The 19,055-nt window shown below is 40.5% G+C and overlaps 1 protein-coding gene across 4 annotated transcripts; it reads left to right on the top strand.

Annotated features, from left to right (window-relative positions):
• The first annotated feature begins 16,465 nt into the window (after positions 1-16,465).
• Positions 16,466-18,451, top strand: TCEAL1 (transcription elongation factor A (SII)-like 1). 4 transcript variants are annotated; one of them, XM_008583661.1, is made up of 3 exons: positions 16,466-16,556; positions 17,005-17,072; positions 17,378-18,451. In XM_008583661.1, exon 3 carries the CDS (start codon positions 17,403-17,405, stop codon positions 17,883-17,885), a length of 483 nt encoding a protein of 160 aa, XP_008581883.1. In that variant the 5' UTR covers positions 16,466-16,556; positions 17,005-17,072; positions 17,378-17,402; the 3' UTR covers positions 17,886-18,451. The 4 variants fall into 4 exon arrangements, with proteins under 4 accessions (XP_008581883.1, XP_008581881.1, XP_008581885.1 ...); XM_008583659.1 differs by lacking the exon at positions 17,005-17,072; XM_008583663.1 differs by lacking the exons at positions 16,466-16,556; positions 17,005-17,072 and adding an exon at positions 17,093-17,193.
• Positions 18,452-19,055: the final 604 nt, after the last annotated feature.

Genomic DNA, 19,055 nt, shown 5'->3' with positions numbered 1-19,055 from the left:
ACTAAAAGGCATAAGCTAGGTTCTCAATCTTTTTTTTATTTTGGATAAAATATTTGGTTGGGCCGGCCCGTGGCTCACTCAGGAGAGTGTGGTGCTGATAATACCAAGGCCCCGGGTTCAGATCCCATATAGGGATGGCTGGTTCGCTCACTGGCTGAGCGTGGTGCTGACAACACCAAGTCAAGGGTTAAGATCCCCTTACCGGTCATCTTTTTAAAAAAAAATAAATAAATAAATTAAATTAAATTAAATTAAATATTTGGTTAAAGTGCTTACTTTTTTTTAAGCCAATTAATTAGAGCTCTTTATATATTTTGGTAGAAAAATATCACATATACATGACAAATATAGACATATAGACACAAGGACAGAACTTAATCTTACAGGTTTCATTAAGATTTTTCATTTGCCAGTTTTTAAATAGTTTCTCCCCCTTTAAACTATCAATCTTCTGATTACCTATTCCATTGCCCCAACAATTGTTAGCTGGGCACCCCAAAATTTGCACTTCCAAAGGGATGACTCCTAGATGAAACAGGATAGACAATTTGCCCAAACAAAAAAAGGCTTATATAAAGGCCTAGTTAAGGCAATTTACAGAAAAAGCAACTTAAACAAAGGTAAATTTTGTTCTGTTAACTTTAAAACTAACGTTGCAGAATTTTCTAGTGGTTTAGGTTGCTGGGAGGGAGAAGCCTTTACAAATAAAGATTTCCTTCATAGCTGTAAATTTCCTTTATGAAGAGTTTCAAAATAGCCAACTAGATGTCAGAAAGTTGTATTTTGGCTTATTAATTAGATTGCCTACTTCAGAGTGGAGACCTATAACAAATATGCTGAAGAAAAGCATTTTCTACGCCTGCTTGACCTGAAAGGACCTAACTTTTATAAATACTTTATCTAGCTTCTTTCTGGCTTTGGGTTAGGACAGTAACTAATCAAAAATGTTGGCAGATTTAACATTGTATATCGACAAAATAAAATTTTTTAAAAATGTTGGTAGATTTAATTTTTTCATCAATTAGTAGCTTAAGCTTCTATTTGGTCTTCTATGAACAGCCTTTTAAAAGAGACAATACAAAATTCTGAAGCTTCTGGTGGGCCTAATTAAGTTGCCCTTATTTAATGATGAACTTTAGCCCCTCCAAGACACAGAGCCATTCTTAAAAACAGACAAAAGAGGGCCACCACGTGGCGCACTCGGGAGAGTGCGGCGCTTGGGAGTGCAGCGGCGTTCCCGCTGCAGGTTCAGATCCTATATAAGGATGGCCGGTGCGCTCACTGGCTGAGCACGGTGCAGGAGACACCAAGCCAAGGGTTGCGATCCCCTTACCGATCACAACAACAACAACAACAAAACAAACAAAACAAAAAACCAGACAAAAGAAAGACTTAGATAAAGCCTTGAGAGCTGGCTACAGTTTATCTAGCCCCAAACAGGGTGTAACCCACATATCTGTTCAGCCATATTACACTAGCTGCAGATGGGGTATGACCCATATTTCTGTCCAACCATATGCCTGCACATGCAAGCCCTGTAATTCACATGCCCCTGACAGACAGAAAGTCAAGCCAAGTTCTCAGGACAAAGATCAAAACAAACAGGAAAGCACAATAGCTGTTCATGTAAGAAAAAGGGCCAATCTTTGGAAAGTTCCACATGTTGGCCATCATAATTCTGAACTATATTTAAAGAATTTGTCACTTTTGTAAATATTTGCAACATCCGGGGCCATGATTCTTAGATATGAAAAAGGCAGGCATACAGGAAGGAAGAGCACTCAAACTCTTTAAAAATTGGGATCTTGGGCCGGCCCGGTGGCGCACTGCGCTAGTGCGCCGCTTGGGAGGCGCGGCGGCGCTCCCGTCGAGGGTTCGGATCCCACATACAGACCGGTTCATGACTTTGGCTCTGAGATTTCCTTGACCAACTCAGCCAATGATTCTCCAGTCTGTGTTTGATTCAGACACCTGAGGCCTCCCTTACTGAAGTGCACAACATAAAAGAGGAACCCACATACCTGTGAATGCCAAAAGCCAGAGTTCACAACCCCTGCAGTAATAGCCACTTACTGCAACTGTTGTCAGTTACCTTTTAAACTGCCAGTGACTCCTCAGCCTCTACAAACCCAAAGTTCATGTGCCCTGTCACAGTACAAACTAACCTTTGATACCCCAAGGTCAAATGCTTTCTCACAATGCAAACTAACCCTCAAAAGCCAAAGTGATCAGGGAGCTCAAATGCAAAGAGAGTAGAGCTCGGACCTGAGAGGGACTTACAACTCTTGGGGCTCCACGAGGAAGAAAGTGGACTCCAAAAAGAGGGGCTTAGTGGTGCCATCTGCATTCCTCAAGGGGTTTCAGATGTCATTGGCAGTCTCCTTCAGGCCTTTTCATTGGTCGCCAGAATGGTCAAAGAACAAAATTATAACAAATTTAGTTGAAGACCTCAATTGTCTTTATTGTGATTTGAAAATCGGGCAATACTTCATTCCATAAAATAGAATAAGTGTTCCAATGAGCCAAGCAGACGATGTTGGTTTTATAGACAGAAAAAGGCTAAAGAAAGCAGAAACAAAGAACAAAAAGCAATTGCTCATTTCAAAGTTACTTTTTCCTGTAAGGTGGGGACAGGAAGAGAGAATAATAGAAAATAATATCAGGTTACTTCAGGCTATCTCTTTCCTGTAAGGATTAAAGCAGAGGGGACTTCATTATCATACCTATTGAAGATTTTAACTGGCCTGTTGGGAAATTGGCTGTTACTTTTCTCCTGACTCTTTGGAAGGACAGAACACAGCCTAAGTGACATGAAACTTAGCAGGGGTGACTCCATTTTCATTTCAAGTGTGGTCTTTTGGGACCTAGTGCAGGAATTTAGTCCAAAACAGTGGCCTCCTATAATTTTTATTCAACAGTTATATGCAAATACTATGCCATTTTATATAAGGCACTTGAGCAACTGTGGATTTTATTGCCCACAAGGAGTCCTGGAAGCAATCTCTCATGGACGCCAAGTGACAACTGTACATAAATTTATACAAAGCAATAATTATAACAATGTGTCAGATATATAGTTGTAACATATTTAATAATGTCACAAAAAGGGTGAAAAGGGAATAGAACTATATAAGAGTAACATTTCTATGTCTTGCTAGAATTAAGTTAGTATAAATCTGAAGCTGATTCTGATAAGTTAATATGTTGTAGTAAGCTCTAGAGCAACCACTAAGGAAATAACTCAATAGTAAAATGTCATTAAAGAAATTTAAAGGTACATTAGAAAATATTCACTTAATCCAAAAGAAAGTGGTAAAGGAGGAATAGAGGAAGACATGAGAGAAATTTTAAAAAACCAAAAAAAATAAAAAAATAAAATGGCAGTTATAAATCCAACTAGATCAGAACCCAGAAAAAAAGAAGACTCGAATTACTGGAGTCAAAATGAAAGAGGGTACATTACTACTGACTTTCCAGAAATAAGTGGATTATGAAGGAATAGTATGAATAATTGGATGCCAATAAATTAGATAACAAAGATGAAATGAACAAATTAGTAGAAAAACACAAACTACTGCAATTGACTCCAGAAGAAATAAAAAATCTGAATACACATATAACAATTAAGTTAGGGAATTAGCAACCAAAAAGCTACCAACAAGGAAACATCTGGGCCCAGATGGCTTCACTGGTGAATTTTACCAAACATATAAAGAAAAATTAATACCAATTCTTCACAAACTTTTCTGAAAAAGAAAGAAGAGTATAGGGCCAGCCTGGTGGCGCACTGCTACAGTGCGCCGCTTGGGAGCACAGCGGCGCTCCCGCCGAGGGTTCGGATCCCACGTACAGACCGGCCGCTCACTGGCTGAGTGAGGTGCGGGCGCAACACCAAGGGTTGCGATCCCGTTGCCGGTCCCGGCCCGGTACAGGCGCGACACTGAGGGTTGCGATCCGTTGCCGGTCACGAAAAAAAGACAAAAAAAAAGAAGAAAGAAGAGTATAGAACACTTTCCCATTCACTCTATGAGGCCAGTATTACTCTGTTACCAAAGCCAAACAAAGAAATCACATGAAAAGAAAACTATAGGCCAATATTTCTTATGAATATGGATGTAAAAATCCTCCCAGGGCCGGCCCGGTGGCGCACTCGGTAGAGTGTGGTGCTTGGGAGTGCGGTGGCGCTCCCGCTGAGGGTTCGGATCCCATATAGAGACCGGTCCGCTCACTGGTTGAGCACAGTGCGGGCGCGACACGGAGGGTTGCGATCCCATTACCGGTCACGAAAAAAGACAAAAAGGAAAGGGAAAAAAAAAATCCTCCGAAATTATTAAAAAACTAAATCCAGCAACATATAAAAAGAATAACACACTATGACCAAGTGGGATTTATTCCAGGAATGCAAGGTTGAATTAACATTCAAAAATCAATCAATGTAAAACACCACCTCAATTGAATAAAACACAAAACCACATGATGATCTCAAAACATGCAGAAAAAGCATTTGACAAAATTCAACACCCTTTCATGATAGAAACACACAACAAACTAGTAATAGAAGGTATATTCATCCATTTCTGTTGCTTATAACAGAAATACCTGAAACTGGGTAATCTGTAAAGAAAGAATACTTACTTCTTACAGTTTCAGAGGCTGGGAAGTCCAAAGTACAGGAAACACATCTAGTGAGGTCCTTGTTCTTGGTGGTGACCTGCAGTGACAAAGGGTATCACAAGGCAAAACAACAGAAGCAAGAGAAAGACTAACCTTCTCACTTGCTCTTCTTTTTATTTCTTTTTTCTCTTTATTTTTTTAAAAGATGATTGGTAAGGGGATCTTAACCCTTGACTTGGTGTTGTAAGCACCACACTCTCCCAAATGATCTAACTGGCCATTCCTATATAGGGATCCAAACCCGTGGCCTTGGTGTTATCAGCATCACACTCTCCCAAGTGAGCCACAGGCCGGCCCTCTTGCTCTCCTTTTTATTTTTATTTTTATTTTTTTTTGTCCTTTTTGAAACTGGCTGTACCGCGCTCAGCCAGTGAGCGCTGTGAGCGCACCTGTCATCCCTATATAGGATCCGAACCCGCAGCGGGAGCATTACTGCGCTCCCAGCTCCGCACTCTCCTGAGTGTGCCACGGGCTCGGCCCTTGCTCTCCTTTTTAAAACCATCAGAACCACTCCTATGACCACCATTAAACCATCAATGGATTAATCCATTCACTATGGCATGGTCCTCACAATCTAATCACCTCTTCAAGACTCCACTTTTCAATTACGGCAATAGGATTTCCCATCCTCTTAACACTGTCACAGTGGGGGTTAAGTTTCTGATACATGGAACTTTGAGGGACAGAATTCAATCCATAGCAGAAGGAAACTTCCTTAACCTGACAAGAGTATATATGAAAAATGTATAATTAACAACATACTTAATAGTGAAAGACTAGATGCTTTCCCCTTAAGATTAGGAACAAGACAAGGATGTCTGTTTTCTCCACTTCTACTGAATATTGTATTAGAGGTTCTAGCCATGCAAGTTAGGCAAGAAAAATAAAAGGTACCCAGATTGGAAAGGAAGAAGTACAACTATCTCTGTCTTAGTCTGTTCAGGCTGCCATAACAAAATACCATAAACTGGGTATCTCATAAACAACAGAACTTTATCACAGTTCTGGAGGCTAGAAAGTTCAAGATCAAGGTGCTGGCAGATTTGGTATCTGGTGAGGGCTCAATTTCTGGTTCATAGATGATACCTTCTAGCTGTGTCCTCACATGGTGGAAAAGGCAAACGTGATTCCTCAGGCCTCTTTGTAAGGGCATTAATTCCTTATAATGGTCTGCCCTCATTACCTAATCACCTCTTAAAGGTCCCACCTCTTCATATTATCACACTAGGGATAGGTTCTGTGATATTATGATATATATATGTGATACACACACACACGCGCGTGCACACACACATACACACACACACACATATACACACATATGGGTTTTTGTCCATGATTCTTGGTTTCCTAAGGCAGGGCTCTAATCTTCCCTTGTCTTGGATCTGGCCATAAATAAAACCTCTAACCTACCTTGTCTGATTGTAGGTGATAAGGCCCCCAATTCAGGAAGGGTCCTGACCCATACCCAGGAGAAAGAAATGTTGCACACTGAGGCCAAGAAGAATCTGAACAAGTCTCGCTGGGTTTCCTCACTCAGTCTGTTAGTTTTAGATCATACACTTTTTGTCCAATCACATTTCTATACGGTTGTCTAAATTTTAATCACACCTACATAATGAAGCTTCCATAAAAACCCAAGAGTACAGGGTTCAGAGAGTTTCTAGATAGCTGAACATGTGGAGATTCCTGGAGGGTGGTGCACCCGGGGAGGCTACGAAAGCTCTGCACCCCTTCTCCCATACCTTGCCCTACATATCTCTTCATCTGTATCCTTTGTTACATCCTTTATAATAAACTGGTAAACATATGTGTTTCCTTGAGTTCTGTGAACCAATCTAGCAAATTAATCAAACCCAAAGAAGAGATTGTGGGAGCTCTGATTTATAACCAGTCAGTCAGAAGCATAGGTAAAACAACCTGGGACTTGTGATAGGCATGGGAAGTGGAGGGCAGTCTTAGAGATTGAGCCCTCAACCTGTAGCATCTGACACTATTTCAGGTAGATTGTGTCAGAGTTGAATTGGAGGACACCCAGCTTGTGTCTGCTGCAGAATCAATTGCTTGGTGTGTAGGAAAAAACCTACACACATTTGCTCACTGAAATCATCTATGTTGATTATTGTTGAGTAAGAGTATAGGAAAGCACTTCAGGTTGTTTATTCCTATATTATCAGATTTCAACATATAAATCTTGGGGGGACACAAACATTCAGACCATAACAATCTCTATTCACAGATGACATGATTTTATACAGAAAATCCTATGGAATCCACTAAAAAACTATCCAAACTAACAAATGTATTCAGCAGGGTGGTGACATACAATATCAATATATAAAAATCAATTGTATTTTTATGCATTTCCAATGAACAATTCCAATAATAACAAGAGTTGGTAAGGATAAGAAGAAATGGAAACCCTCATACACTGCTGGTGGGAATGTAAACTGGCAGCTCCTCAAAATGTTAAACACAGAGTTACCAAATGATCTAGCAATTCCACCCCAATTATATACCCAAGACAAAAATATATATATATATATATCCACACAAAAACTTGTACATGAATGTTTTCAGCAGCATTAGTAATAATAGCCAATAGCCAAAAGGTGAAAATAACCCAAATGTTCACCAACTGACAATGGATAAGCAGAATGTGGTATATCCAGATGATGAAATATTATTTGGCCATAAAATAATGAAATACTGATACATATTACAACATGGGTGGATCTTGAAAACATTATGCTAAGGGAAAGAAGCCAATGACCACAGACAATATATTACATGATTCCTTTTATATGAAATGTAGAGAATAGATAATTCAATAGAGACGGGAAGTAGATTAGTGGTTGGCTATGGTTGGGGAGGATGGGGGTAGAGAGTCATAGCTAAAGGATATGAACTTTCTTATTGTGGTGTTGAAAATGTTCTAACATTGACTGAGGTGATGGTTACACATGTCTGTGAATCACTAAAAACCACTGAACTGTACACTTTCAATGGATGAACTATATGTTATGTGCACAATATCTTAATAAAGCTGGTTTAAAAAAAAAAAGAATGAAAAGTGGACATTATTACAGATCCTCCAAACATTTAAAGTATAGCATGGGAATATTATGACCAACTTTGTGCCAATAAACTTGATAATGTAGATAAAATGGTCAAATTCCTTGAAATACACAAATTATCAAGCTCATTCAAAAAATATATAGAAAAACCTGAACAGAAGAGTGTTGTTTAAATACCAGGTCTCTGGAAAAAAATAAAAACCCTGATTCACCAGCCCAAATGTCCATCATCGGATGAGTGGATACGGAAAATGTGGTATATCTACACAATGGAATACTACTCAGCTATAAAAACGAATGAAATACTGCCATTTGCAACAACATGGATGGACCTTGAGAGAATTATATTAAGTGAAACGAGTCAGGCACAGAAAGAGAAATACCACATGTTCTCACTTATTGGTGGGAGCTAAAAATTAATAAATAAATTCACACACACACACACACAAAAAAAAAAAAACTGGGGGGGGAGAAGATATAACAACTACAATTACTTGAAGTTGATACGACAAGCAAACAGAAAGGACATTGCTGGGTGGGAGGGAGGAGAGGGAGGAGGGAGGGAGGTTTTGGTAAGGGGCAACAATAATCAACCACAATGTATATCGACAAAATAAAATTTTAAAAAAAAACCCTGATTCACAGAGTATCTTATTTCTATATATAAACCATGGCTAATTTCAATCTATCAATGTGTCATCACTGAACATGGATTTGGTAAGAGATAGTAACAATCAGCTCTCATTAGCTGCTACAAGCCAGCTTCAGCATGCCACTACCTATACCTATAAGAGAAAATTAATTTGTTATGAAAAATCTTTCAAGAATACTCCAGGCTCATATGTCTTCACTAGCGAATTCTATCAAATCATTCAAAGATGAAATAATACATATTTTAAACAAACTCTTTCAGAAGGTAGAGGAAAAGGCCTCCTCTATAAATAGAGGCCAGAGTTACCCTGAATACCAATACAAAAATAGTACACAAGAACTACAGTTCTCATGAATGTAGATGCAATTTTTTTTTTTTTTTTTGGCAGCTCGCCCACATGGGGACCCGAACTCTTGACCTAGGTGTTATCAGTACCATGTTCTAATCTAGTGAGCTAACCAGCCAGCCCAAAGGAAATATTTTTAATAAAATCTTGAGAAATTGAACCCAGCAGTATATAAAAAGTACATAAATTTATCACGACCCAGCGAGGTTTATCTCAGGAACACAATGTTGGCTAAGCATTTGAAAGTCAATTTAACTCAGCATATTAACATAATAAAGAAGAAAAGTATGACCATCTCAATAGATATAGGAAAAGCATTTGATAAAAGTCAATACTCATTCATGATCAAATTTCTCAGGATACTATAAATAGAAGGAAAATCCCTCAACCTGAAATAGGGTATCTATGAAAAAACTATAGCTGAAATCACATTCAATAGTGAAAGAACGAAAGCTTTCCTCTTATCATCAAGGACCACATAAGGATGTCTGCTCTCACCAATGCTATTCAACGATGTACTGTAAATCCTAGTTAAAGCAATAAGACAAGGAAAAAAAGACATGCAGATGGGAAAGGAAGAAGTAAAACTATCTTTTTATTGCAGGAAAATCATAAGCACTTACATACAATGCCCTAAGAATCTACAAAAATTTATTAGAACTACTAAGTGAATGTAGCATGATCTCAGTATAAAAAGTCAATACACGAAAATTGAGTACAGTATATATTTTATATATTAGAAATAAACAATTAGAAGGCAAAAATTTAAAATACTACTTGCAATGGCATCAAAAAGCATAACATAATTAGGAATAAATTTTATAAAATATGTGAAGACTTGTACACTGAAATCTACAATGCATCGCTGAGAAGAATTATGGAAGACCTAAATAAATGAAGAAGTTATACCACGTTCACATATCAAAAGACTCAATATTGTCAAAGTGGCAATTATCCCCAGATTGATCTGTATATTCAGTATAATTCCAGTTAGTATCCCAGCAGTCTGTGTATGTGTGTGTGTGTGTGTGTGTGTGTGCGCGTGTGTGTAGAAATCAACAAGCTGATTTTAAATTTATACAGAAATGCACATAACCTGCAGCAATCAAAACAATCTTGAAAAAGAAAAACATCAAAGGACCGATAATACCTGACTTTGAGCATTCTTATAAAGCTTCGGTAATCAAGACAGCATGGTGTCCGCAAAAGGACAAGAGAGAAGATATATAATATGTTTGTCTATTGTTCTTGATGACCTATTTGCATATAGTGTTCCCAGTGCCCCATGAGCACAGAATTCCAGTGGTCCTGTGACATATGGGAGTTCAACAAAACTCAAATCAAGTAAAAGGTAAGCATGTTACTTCTACAGGCAGGCGATGGGTGCTGACAGTCAAGAGAGGCCACCATTTTTGTTCCATTCAGAATTTACGTCCGACACAGAATCACATTCTAAAAAACACAAATAACCATGAAACTCAATCATATCCCCTCTTCATGTGCTACTTATTTGTATTTGCCAACCACTTACACTGAAAATGATGACAAAGAAGACATGGAAAAGATAGAACAACTCATATTTCCTTTTCCTTTCAGTACTTCCTTACTCTTTATCACGACAAAGGTAGGGAGTATTTGTAGAATGTGCACGTATCAAGAAGTGAAATAACAACAGTTAAGTTGGTTTTGTGCAGCATTCTGGTGAGAACTAATACATATGCACATATAAGCTACAAAATATGAATTGTATAATTCTGGCCATTCTGCATACAAGTCAATGCTCTTATATTTGCAGTTAAAATGGGTATCGTACAATATGAAGATGAAGTATATAATTTATGCTAATAATTTAAAATTTTAATGTTCCTTTACATACAATGTCATCAAATAATAAACAAAAAACACTATGTCAAGGTCAACATCAACAGTAGTAAGTCATACTGATAGCATATAGCCTTGATATGTTATAATGAAATAGTACTCTACCTCTGTGATCTTCTTCCCCATATTCAAAACTCCAATTTAACCAGGAGGAAAACACCAGACAAATTCCAATTCTATAAAATACCTCAGTAGTACTTGGAACTGTCAAGGTCATCAAAAACAAAGAAAGTCTGAGAAACTGTCACAGCCATGAGGAACCTAAGGAGACATAACAACTACAAGTAATGCATATGTAGTATTCTAAATGGGATTCTGGAACAGAAAAAGGACATTTGGTAAAAAAGAAAAAAATCTGAATAAAGCACTAACTTTAGTTAATGACAATATATCAATATTGGTTCACTAATTATAAAAACACACCATACTAACATAAGATGTTAATAATAGAGAAAATGCGGTGTGAGATACATGGAAACCCTCTGTACCATGTTCTCGATTTTTCTGTAAATCTAAAACTATTTTTAAAAAGGAGGCCTATTTTAAAAAGAAAGGAAAAAAACTATGACAGGTCCAAAGAGAGACTACAGGAGAAAAGAAAAGTTTTGTATTATAGTACAGTTAATGGCACTTTTTTTCTTGCTTTTTGAACAAGTGGCCTTGCACTGTCACTTTACATTAAGGCTCACAACTTATGTAGTCAGCCCTGCCTCTGTACCATCCCGTTTCTCAGACCTCACACTGGGGTTGTTCTGGGTGTTCGTAGGGGCCCTTGAAAGGCCAAGAGCAGGCTGTGAGTATATCAGAGCCCAGAAGGGAAGGCTAAAATAGAACGAGTCCTGTGCTCTGAGCTTGCCTGGGTTTGGGGAAAGGCAGCTGCAGGCATAGTCTGGAGCAGGTTCCCACTCGGGCCAAATGATGTTCCTAAGCAAAGCCCCTCCTCAGCATGGTGGGCAGCATGCAATCATAATGCCCTAGAGCCGGAATGGAACTCAGTCATGGTTCTACTACAACCCCTCCCTCCCCTCTACCTTTCAGGGAGAAGAAAGACACAGAGGCACAGAGAGAGGTAGAAGGCTCCCATGGCTCCAGAGCCCACAGACAGTGAGGGACATCATGAGTCCTGGTACTGTCTCCCTTTGGCCAGGTCTGGTCCTGCCTTCCCCGTCCCTGTGCTTTTCCAGCAGCCTGAGTTGCTACCCTACCTGTCCTCAGAGCCCCTTCCTTGTTTCTCTGGGCATATACACACTGTGTGTGTGTAGGCCCCAGTCAGGAATGAGGCCAGAAGCAGAAAAGAGAAGGCTCTTGTCACTGCCTTTCCCACTTCGATATTTTCCCTGGGGTATGGGTGACAGAGGAGAGCAGGAGAGCCACAGGCTGGACAGGGTCTGCTGCAGTCAATAGGTACAAGTCTGAGACCAAGTAGTGCCATTTGTGCCATTAGGAAAGAATGCAGAGGTGACGGCAGCAGGGGGAACCTCTGGGCTGGAGAGGGAAGAATACCTCAACTCCAGACAGACAGGCCCTGCAAAGTGAAACCATGAGGACTCTGAGGGAGGGAGGGCGGGCTCTATTCCTGCACAGAAGTAGAGCCTCAGCAGGGACAGGATTCCGTGGACCAGAAACCTACCCAGAGTTTCCTCAGATCTCACAAACATAGGCCACAGCCCTGGAGACCATTGTCATGGCAGCAGCTGCCCAGAGCTGACTGCCTTCCCCCTTTCCTGCACGGCTGCTCTGCCTGGTTCTGATACCTTCAGCTCCTTCTTCCTGGAAAGATCTGTGCTGCCCACACTGGCTGCACATAAACGTGGCTGGAGCCCACTGCTCAGGAGCAGTTTTACAAAGTTTTTAAAGGCATAACATCTCATGTCACACTGCCTAGGTTTTAAATCCCTTCATGGCTACTTACTATCATCCCTGTTTCCATGGGAACAATGTACAACCTCCCAGAGCTCAGTTATCGCACCTTTAAAATGGGTACCTTAGATTTAAACCCTCACTAGCAATAGTGAGCCAAGCAATATACCTTCATAGGGCTCTAAATCACCAGCATCAAATCAAATCTATCGGAAGGACTGTTTCACAGCCCCCACCCTGACCCCAACCCTACACAAACAAGTAGTAGACCACATTTCTTTATAACAAATGGTTGTCATTATGGCACACCCACTGTCACCTTATTCCCTCTTGAGAGTCATTTTGCTCAATGGAACCCCAAATCAGCTACTGCTGGGCAGAGACATCATTCCTCCTCTCTCACTTCTACTTCCTCACGCTTCCCTTATTCACCCCCTATATTTATGAAGTTCTCATCAAGGGTTAATTTATACTGGTTTGGGAGCTTTCAGGGACAAGTAAGTCTTCTATAAACAGCAGTAAAAAGCAAGTGATTCCACCCTAAGAAGCCACACTGAGAAATGAGAGGAGGGGAACTAGGCTGGCCAGGTATCCTCTTGGCTGAACACACAATTAGGAAAAGGATTTTTTTCACTTGGAGGGAGAACTCTCTGCCGAGATCCCCCCTAGATCTTTCCTGAGCTTACTGATTTTATCACCCTATTTAGTATTAATGACATGCTTTAAATTAATATTTTGTAGCTAATATACTGAATAATAGAAACTGGATTCAAAGAATGAGGGAGCGGTCTGGCCGGTTGGCTCAGTTGGTTAGAGTATGGCATTGATAACACCAAGGTCAAGGGCTTGGATCCCCTTCCTGGCCAGCTGCCCAAAACAAAACAAACAAACAAACAAAAAACTGCAAAGAATGAGAGAGTGAATCTAACAACATTTAACCCACATAAAAAATAGAAGCTTCTGTACTTGGGTTAAAATTAAAATAATTTATAGAAGTACAACAGCTGGATGCATGAAACAGATTTGGGGGGAGTCTCAGTTGATTACAACTTAAACTGGGTCCAATTGTGTAATACGGCATTCACAAAATATACTATAATCTTAGGATACATCTACCAATGTAAAGTGCCTATTCTAGAATGAAAGGGCTAATAAAATTACTGCATTTTACACTAGGTGGAATATTCAGTATTTTCAGAGACATTTACAAATTTAGGAACATGCAGAATGGTAAGTGACTTTGAAAATATGTGTCACATCAGAAATAGCTGAAATAACTGGGGAGGTTAAGCATAAAAAAAAATGTCTTGAGAACAATTATTTAATGATTACAGGAGGTGCATATTAAAAACACTTTGCACAATGCCTGGCATAATGTACTCAATATTAATTTTAAAAGAATGCTAATTAGTAATATTGTTGGTGCTATGTCATTCTATTATTATTGCTATTACTAGTATTATAGTTAATGCTTTCAGAGTGCTTTCAACGTGCTAGGCACTATTCCAGGTCCTTTTCGTATACTGACTCATTGACTCATTTACTCCTCTTAGTAACCCTATGAGGTAGGTACTAATATTGTCTCCAATTTTGTAGATGACAATGCTGAGTCACAGAAAGGTCAAGTAGATTGCCCAGTATGTCTCACAGATGGGAAGGGGAAAGAATCAGAACAGAAACCCTGGCAGTTTAAAGCGATCAAGGGTAAAAGGCACTTTTGTTATTTTATACTTGTTCTGTACATTCCAAGGTCAGAGCTACTGGGAGGCAGATTTCAATCCAACAGAAGCAAAAATAAATAAATAAATAAATTTTAAAACTCTGAATTATTAGAACTGTCTGAAATTTCAATGGGATGTCTTGTAAGGTAGTGAGTCCTTCAACACAGTATGTAAGGAGAATAAGGATAGATATGAAGAAATGAATAAAAAGGGACTACATACAAATAAGAAACCATACAAACAAGAAACCAACCATACAAATAAAACCATACAAATAAGAAACTGACCAACTCTTTGTTAAAAAAAAATAGCGTGAAACTTGGTTTTATAGACACACATCACAGAAAAACTGAAAAGTAAAACAGTTACAGAAAAGTATAAAGACAAACTAGTATTTGTCTACCGGCTATCTCAACACAAAGTAAGTTAGATGTCGGAGAAAAGCAACACAAAGTTCTTAGAAGAGGAAATTTCACACATGAATTTCTTTCTTTCTTTTTTTTTTTTAGTCACCAAATAAAAAATATGGAACGCTTCACGAATTTGCGTGTCATCCTTGCGCAGGGGCCATGCTAATCTTCTCTGTATCGTTCCAATTTTAGTATATGTGCTGCCGAAGGGAGCACCACACATGAATTTCTGTTTGGAAATAAACAGCCTAGGTTTGGAAAAAAAAAAATCCCAGGATCCTCACAGATCTAATGGCCACCTGCCCTGAAAGTGTAAAACACAGAGGTAGTCTGGTCTCTTGAAGAAAAGCCATCTGCATGAGAAAGTAGCATCAGGCTGAAATGAGTAGGTGAGATGCAGGCAGGAGGTCGAAGATCATAAAACACCATTAGATCCAAAAATACACACTTCCAATGGCATTTGAGTATGTTACCATGATTTTAATCCTGCTACTCAGTATGTGGTCAACAGAATTATTGCACAGTTTAACACTGAATGTCCTCTCTGCTGCATCTATATTTTGGGGTCCAGCAGTTCCAGGACTCATGTATTTGTTGCTTTAATAAATTAATAGAAACTTTCTTGACCAGAAGCACTAAGAGGTGTATGGTTAGAGATTTAGAGTCCGAGTAAAATCTATGTCTTCCATCATGAATAATAACTACTGAATAATTTATATATCGTCATGCATTGCTTAGGTGATTTCATCGTTGTACAAACACCATAGAGTGTATCTACAGAAACCTAAATGGTATAGCCTATTACACACCTGTAATCATATGCGACCACCACCATAGACCAAAACATGGTTATGCTGGCACATGACTGTATAATATATATACATAAATTATTCAGTGTATGTATATACATACATATATACATACAGAGAGAGAGAAACTGTCACCCTCTCCACCAAGAACTGTCTCCTTTCAGATAAATAAGTTTTCTGGACTTAAAAAAAAAATTTTTTGGAAGGGGGTGGCTGGCCAGAAGGGGGATCCCAATTTGGTGTTACAAGGCAGTGTTCTACCCAACTGAGCTCACCCCAGGACTATTTGTACTTAGATGAACAAATGTGTTTTGATTTATGAAAATCAAAGTATTCAATCTTTTTAGATTTACATACTCTACAAACTTAACTTTTTCTAGAGGTCTAAAACTGAATGATTACCAATTTAGACTGGAATTTCTTTTTTTTTTTTTTTTAATAAAAAGATGACCAGTAAGGGGATCCTAACCCTTGGCTTGGTGTTGTCAGCACCACGCTCTCCCAAGTGAGCCACGGGCTGGCCCTAGACTGGAATTTCTGTTTGTGATATAGGTCTGGGGGTTCAAAAAAAACAAAATAGTGATGTCAAGGAAAAGTGAAAGATTGTCTCCCATGAAAGAAAGAGATGAAAACATGCTGATAGAGCCTAAATAGACATGATAGAGTTATGGATGTGGATTAAAACTGGGAGTGTTGAGATATGAGGTTGTGATATTGATTCATGAAGGTGAAACAGTCAAATTTCAGTGCAGGATCTAAACTGCAGGGGAAATAAGGGGGCTTGGTGGCTGAGAAAGGGAGGGGGAGGGGGAGAGATTGTATCAGGGGAAGCAGCAGAGAAGAGGCAATAGATGCCTTCTGTCTCTGGTAACCAGGAAAAGGCAAATATAAACAAAGAGAGGTGACTGACAATGCCTGGTGTGTTTGGGGTCAGGAGATACTGGCAGGTTGCTGCAGGACAGCCGCCAGTCAAAGTGGTAACTGGGGATCTGAGCTCGGCAGTGACGCGCGGCCCTCACGTGACCAGGAGCCTATGTCTGCCCAAATCCTTCTCCTCCTGGTCCTTTTTGCCTGTCCAGACATCGTCTCCCTATTACCCTCTGTTCGAGAGGGAAAGCAGAAGGAAGTAAGTTCCCTCGATCCTCTTAAATAGGTGTGAGTGTCCGTGCTGCCTAGTAACCTCTGGGATCGTATGCGGATGGCAGAGTCCAGGCCTTTCCCTATGCTCCAGCCCCGCCCTCCGCGCCCACATTTCCGTGCAGAAAATGGTGGTCTTCGGGGTAGGGTGTGGAGGTGGGTGGGGCCCCCCATGGAGAGAGGTACAGACACTTGGAAAGAGTTTCTAAGCAATGCTTCGCTTCCACTCCCACCTGGGAAAAAAATGACCAGCTTTGCCGGGTGGGGAAGTGGGGGCACGGAGCACGAAGCTTGAGGTGGGGTCTGGGGGGGAAGGGGAACCCGAAAGAGGCTGACGTGTGGGTGGCGGCTGGTGCCCAGAAAGGAGGGAAGGTGTCAGTCAGTCCGACCCTCCTCCCCACTCCCCGCCCCCTACCCTGTCTTGCGTCTGTCTGCAGATCTGCAGGTCGCAGCGGGGCACCTCGAGGCGAGGACGACTAGGAGCACACAGCCCGGAGAGGTCCAGGTCGGGGAGGGGGTGGGCAGTAGAGCGGGACTGGGGTGCCAGGGAGGACGCAGACTGGAACGGAGTCTGCGGGCCCCACCGCCCCACCCCTACCGCTGCGCCAAGGCCTGCCGGGAAAATGGTGGGCTTTCGGGAAGGAGGAGGCGACGGGGAAGCGGCGGGGTACGTGCGGAGGGTTTGTCCGTAAGCGCGATTTGAGGACCTGGGCCCCGAATCGGGAAAAGGCAGGTAGAGGAACCCCTGGCTGGGGTGTTGGTCCAGCCGCTAACTATTCTGACTCTACGCTGCCTTTCTTGTCTCCCAAGAACTGTTTGAAGAAGAAAATTCACCATGGAAAAATCATGCAAAGAAAATGAAGAACAGCCACAGAGCGCGCCAAAGACCGAGGCGGAACGGCCTCCCGTGGAGCACTCTCCCGAAAAGCAGTCTCCCGAGGAGGAACAGTCTTCCGAGGAACAGTCCTCGGAGGAGGAGTTCTTTCCCGAGGAGCTCCTGCCTGAGCTCCTGCCGGAGATGCTCCTTGCGGAGGAGCGCCCTCCTCAGGAGCGCCGTTCCAGGAAGGACCTGTTTGAGGAGCGCCCTCCCATGGAGCAGCCTCCCTGTGGAGTCGGAAAGCATAAGCTAGAAGAAGGCAGTTTTAAAGAAAGACTGGCTCGTTCTCGCCCACAATTTAGAGGGGATATACATGGCAGAAATTTAAGCAATGAGGAGATGATACAGGTAGCAGATGAGATGGAAGAGATGAAAAGAGTAAGAAACAAACTGTTGATAATGCATTGGAAGGCAAAACGGAGCCGTCCTTATCCTATTTAAGGTGTTCAGCCTTTAATTCTGTTTTACCTGATAATAGTATTGCCACCTGAACTTTCTGTTTCTATTTTCCTATATGCTTTCTCCCATCTTATTTATTTTAACTTTTTGCGTGGTTTTATTTTATGTGTTTGGCTTGTAACAGGCATAAAATTGTTTTTTCCCCTTAAAATCTGTAAATCTCCCTCTTTCAATTCAGGGCCCCATTCATTTGCATGAAAAATGTGCATTATATATTATGAAGTGAAAAAAGCAGTTTTAAAATGGTATATATAGTGTTCCGTTTTAGTAAAGAGAAATGTATATCTATATATTAATATGCAAAGAAAAAACTAAAAGTATATACTTCAAAGGCTTAACAGTAGCTGTCTGTGTGCTAGGATAGTAGGTGTTTTATTCTTTATCTGAATTTCTCATTTTTTTCAAAACGAACACATTTTACTTATGTCGCACAAAGTGTATGTAATGAAAGAATGTGAAGCAATTTTGAAAAAAACTGTCTACCAGCTTATGAAGACAATGTGGCACTTAATAAATTCTCGTCAGAACTTAAAAAAGGGAAAAGTGAATCCTATGTTTCTTCTAAATCTCTTACACAGAATATAAACCAGGTATTCTATTTGTTTAAGTGTCATTTTTAAGAAGAATACTTGCCTTTTAAGTGCTGCTGTGGAACAAAATGAGATAAAAATTGTGTGACCTGTTTGGGGTTTTTTTCCCCCCATGCATAGCAGGACCCCAAACTCTGTAGATTTCCTTCAGACACAGGGGAGGGTACCCAAAGGAGGCTTCACTTGTGCTCACAAACAGTTCCTGTGAGATTCCAGGTGAGGGCCACAGTCTATTCCTGCCCTGCTATACTCTTGGATACTGCCATATATGCTAGGCACAACTGCCCCTTCTTTTGGGTCCTGTTCCTTCCACTGGCCTGCATGGCTTCTGATGTGCTGCAGTCCTCAAGTGCGAAGCCTCAGTGATTGCTCTGGAGTCTCTATTGGGCCAAAACTGAACTGTGTCTCCTACAGATATATGGAGTGCCCCTCTTCCAGCTTTAATATTACACTTATCCAGGTGGATACCATCCCAGTGCTGCTTAGATCTCAATGTCTTAAAAGAATTCTTGTCAAAATAGTCTTTTCTGTGTTTTTTCCTTTAAGTCTCCCTTTCTCCACT

This window comes from Galeopterus variegatus, unplaced genomic scaffold (assembly GCF_000696425.1).
Source record: "Galeopterus variegatus unplaced genomic scaffold, G_variegatus-3.0.2 Scaffold2991, whole genome shotgun sequence".
NCBI classification, from domain to species: domain Eukaryota; kingdom Metazoa; phylum Chordata; class Mammalia; order Dermoptera; family Cynocephalidae; genus Galeopterus; species Galeopterus variegatus.
This window is presented reverse-complemented; position numbering and strand designations above follow the sequence as displayed.

What these genes read in the sequence shown, in the direction of transcription:
- TCEAL1 (XM_008583659.1), top strand. Translation starts at nt 17,403, where the DNA reads ATGGAAAAATCATGCAAAGAAAATGAAGAACAGCCACAGAGCGCGCCA.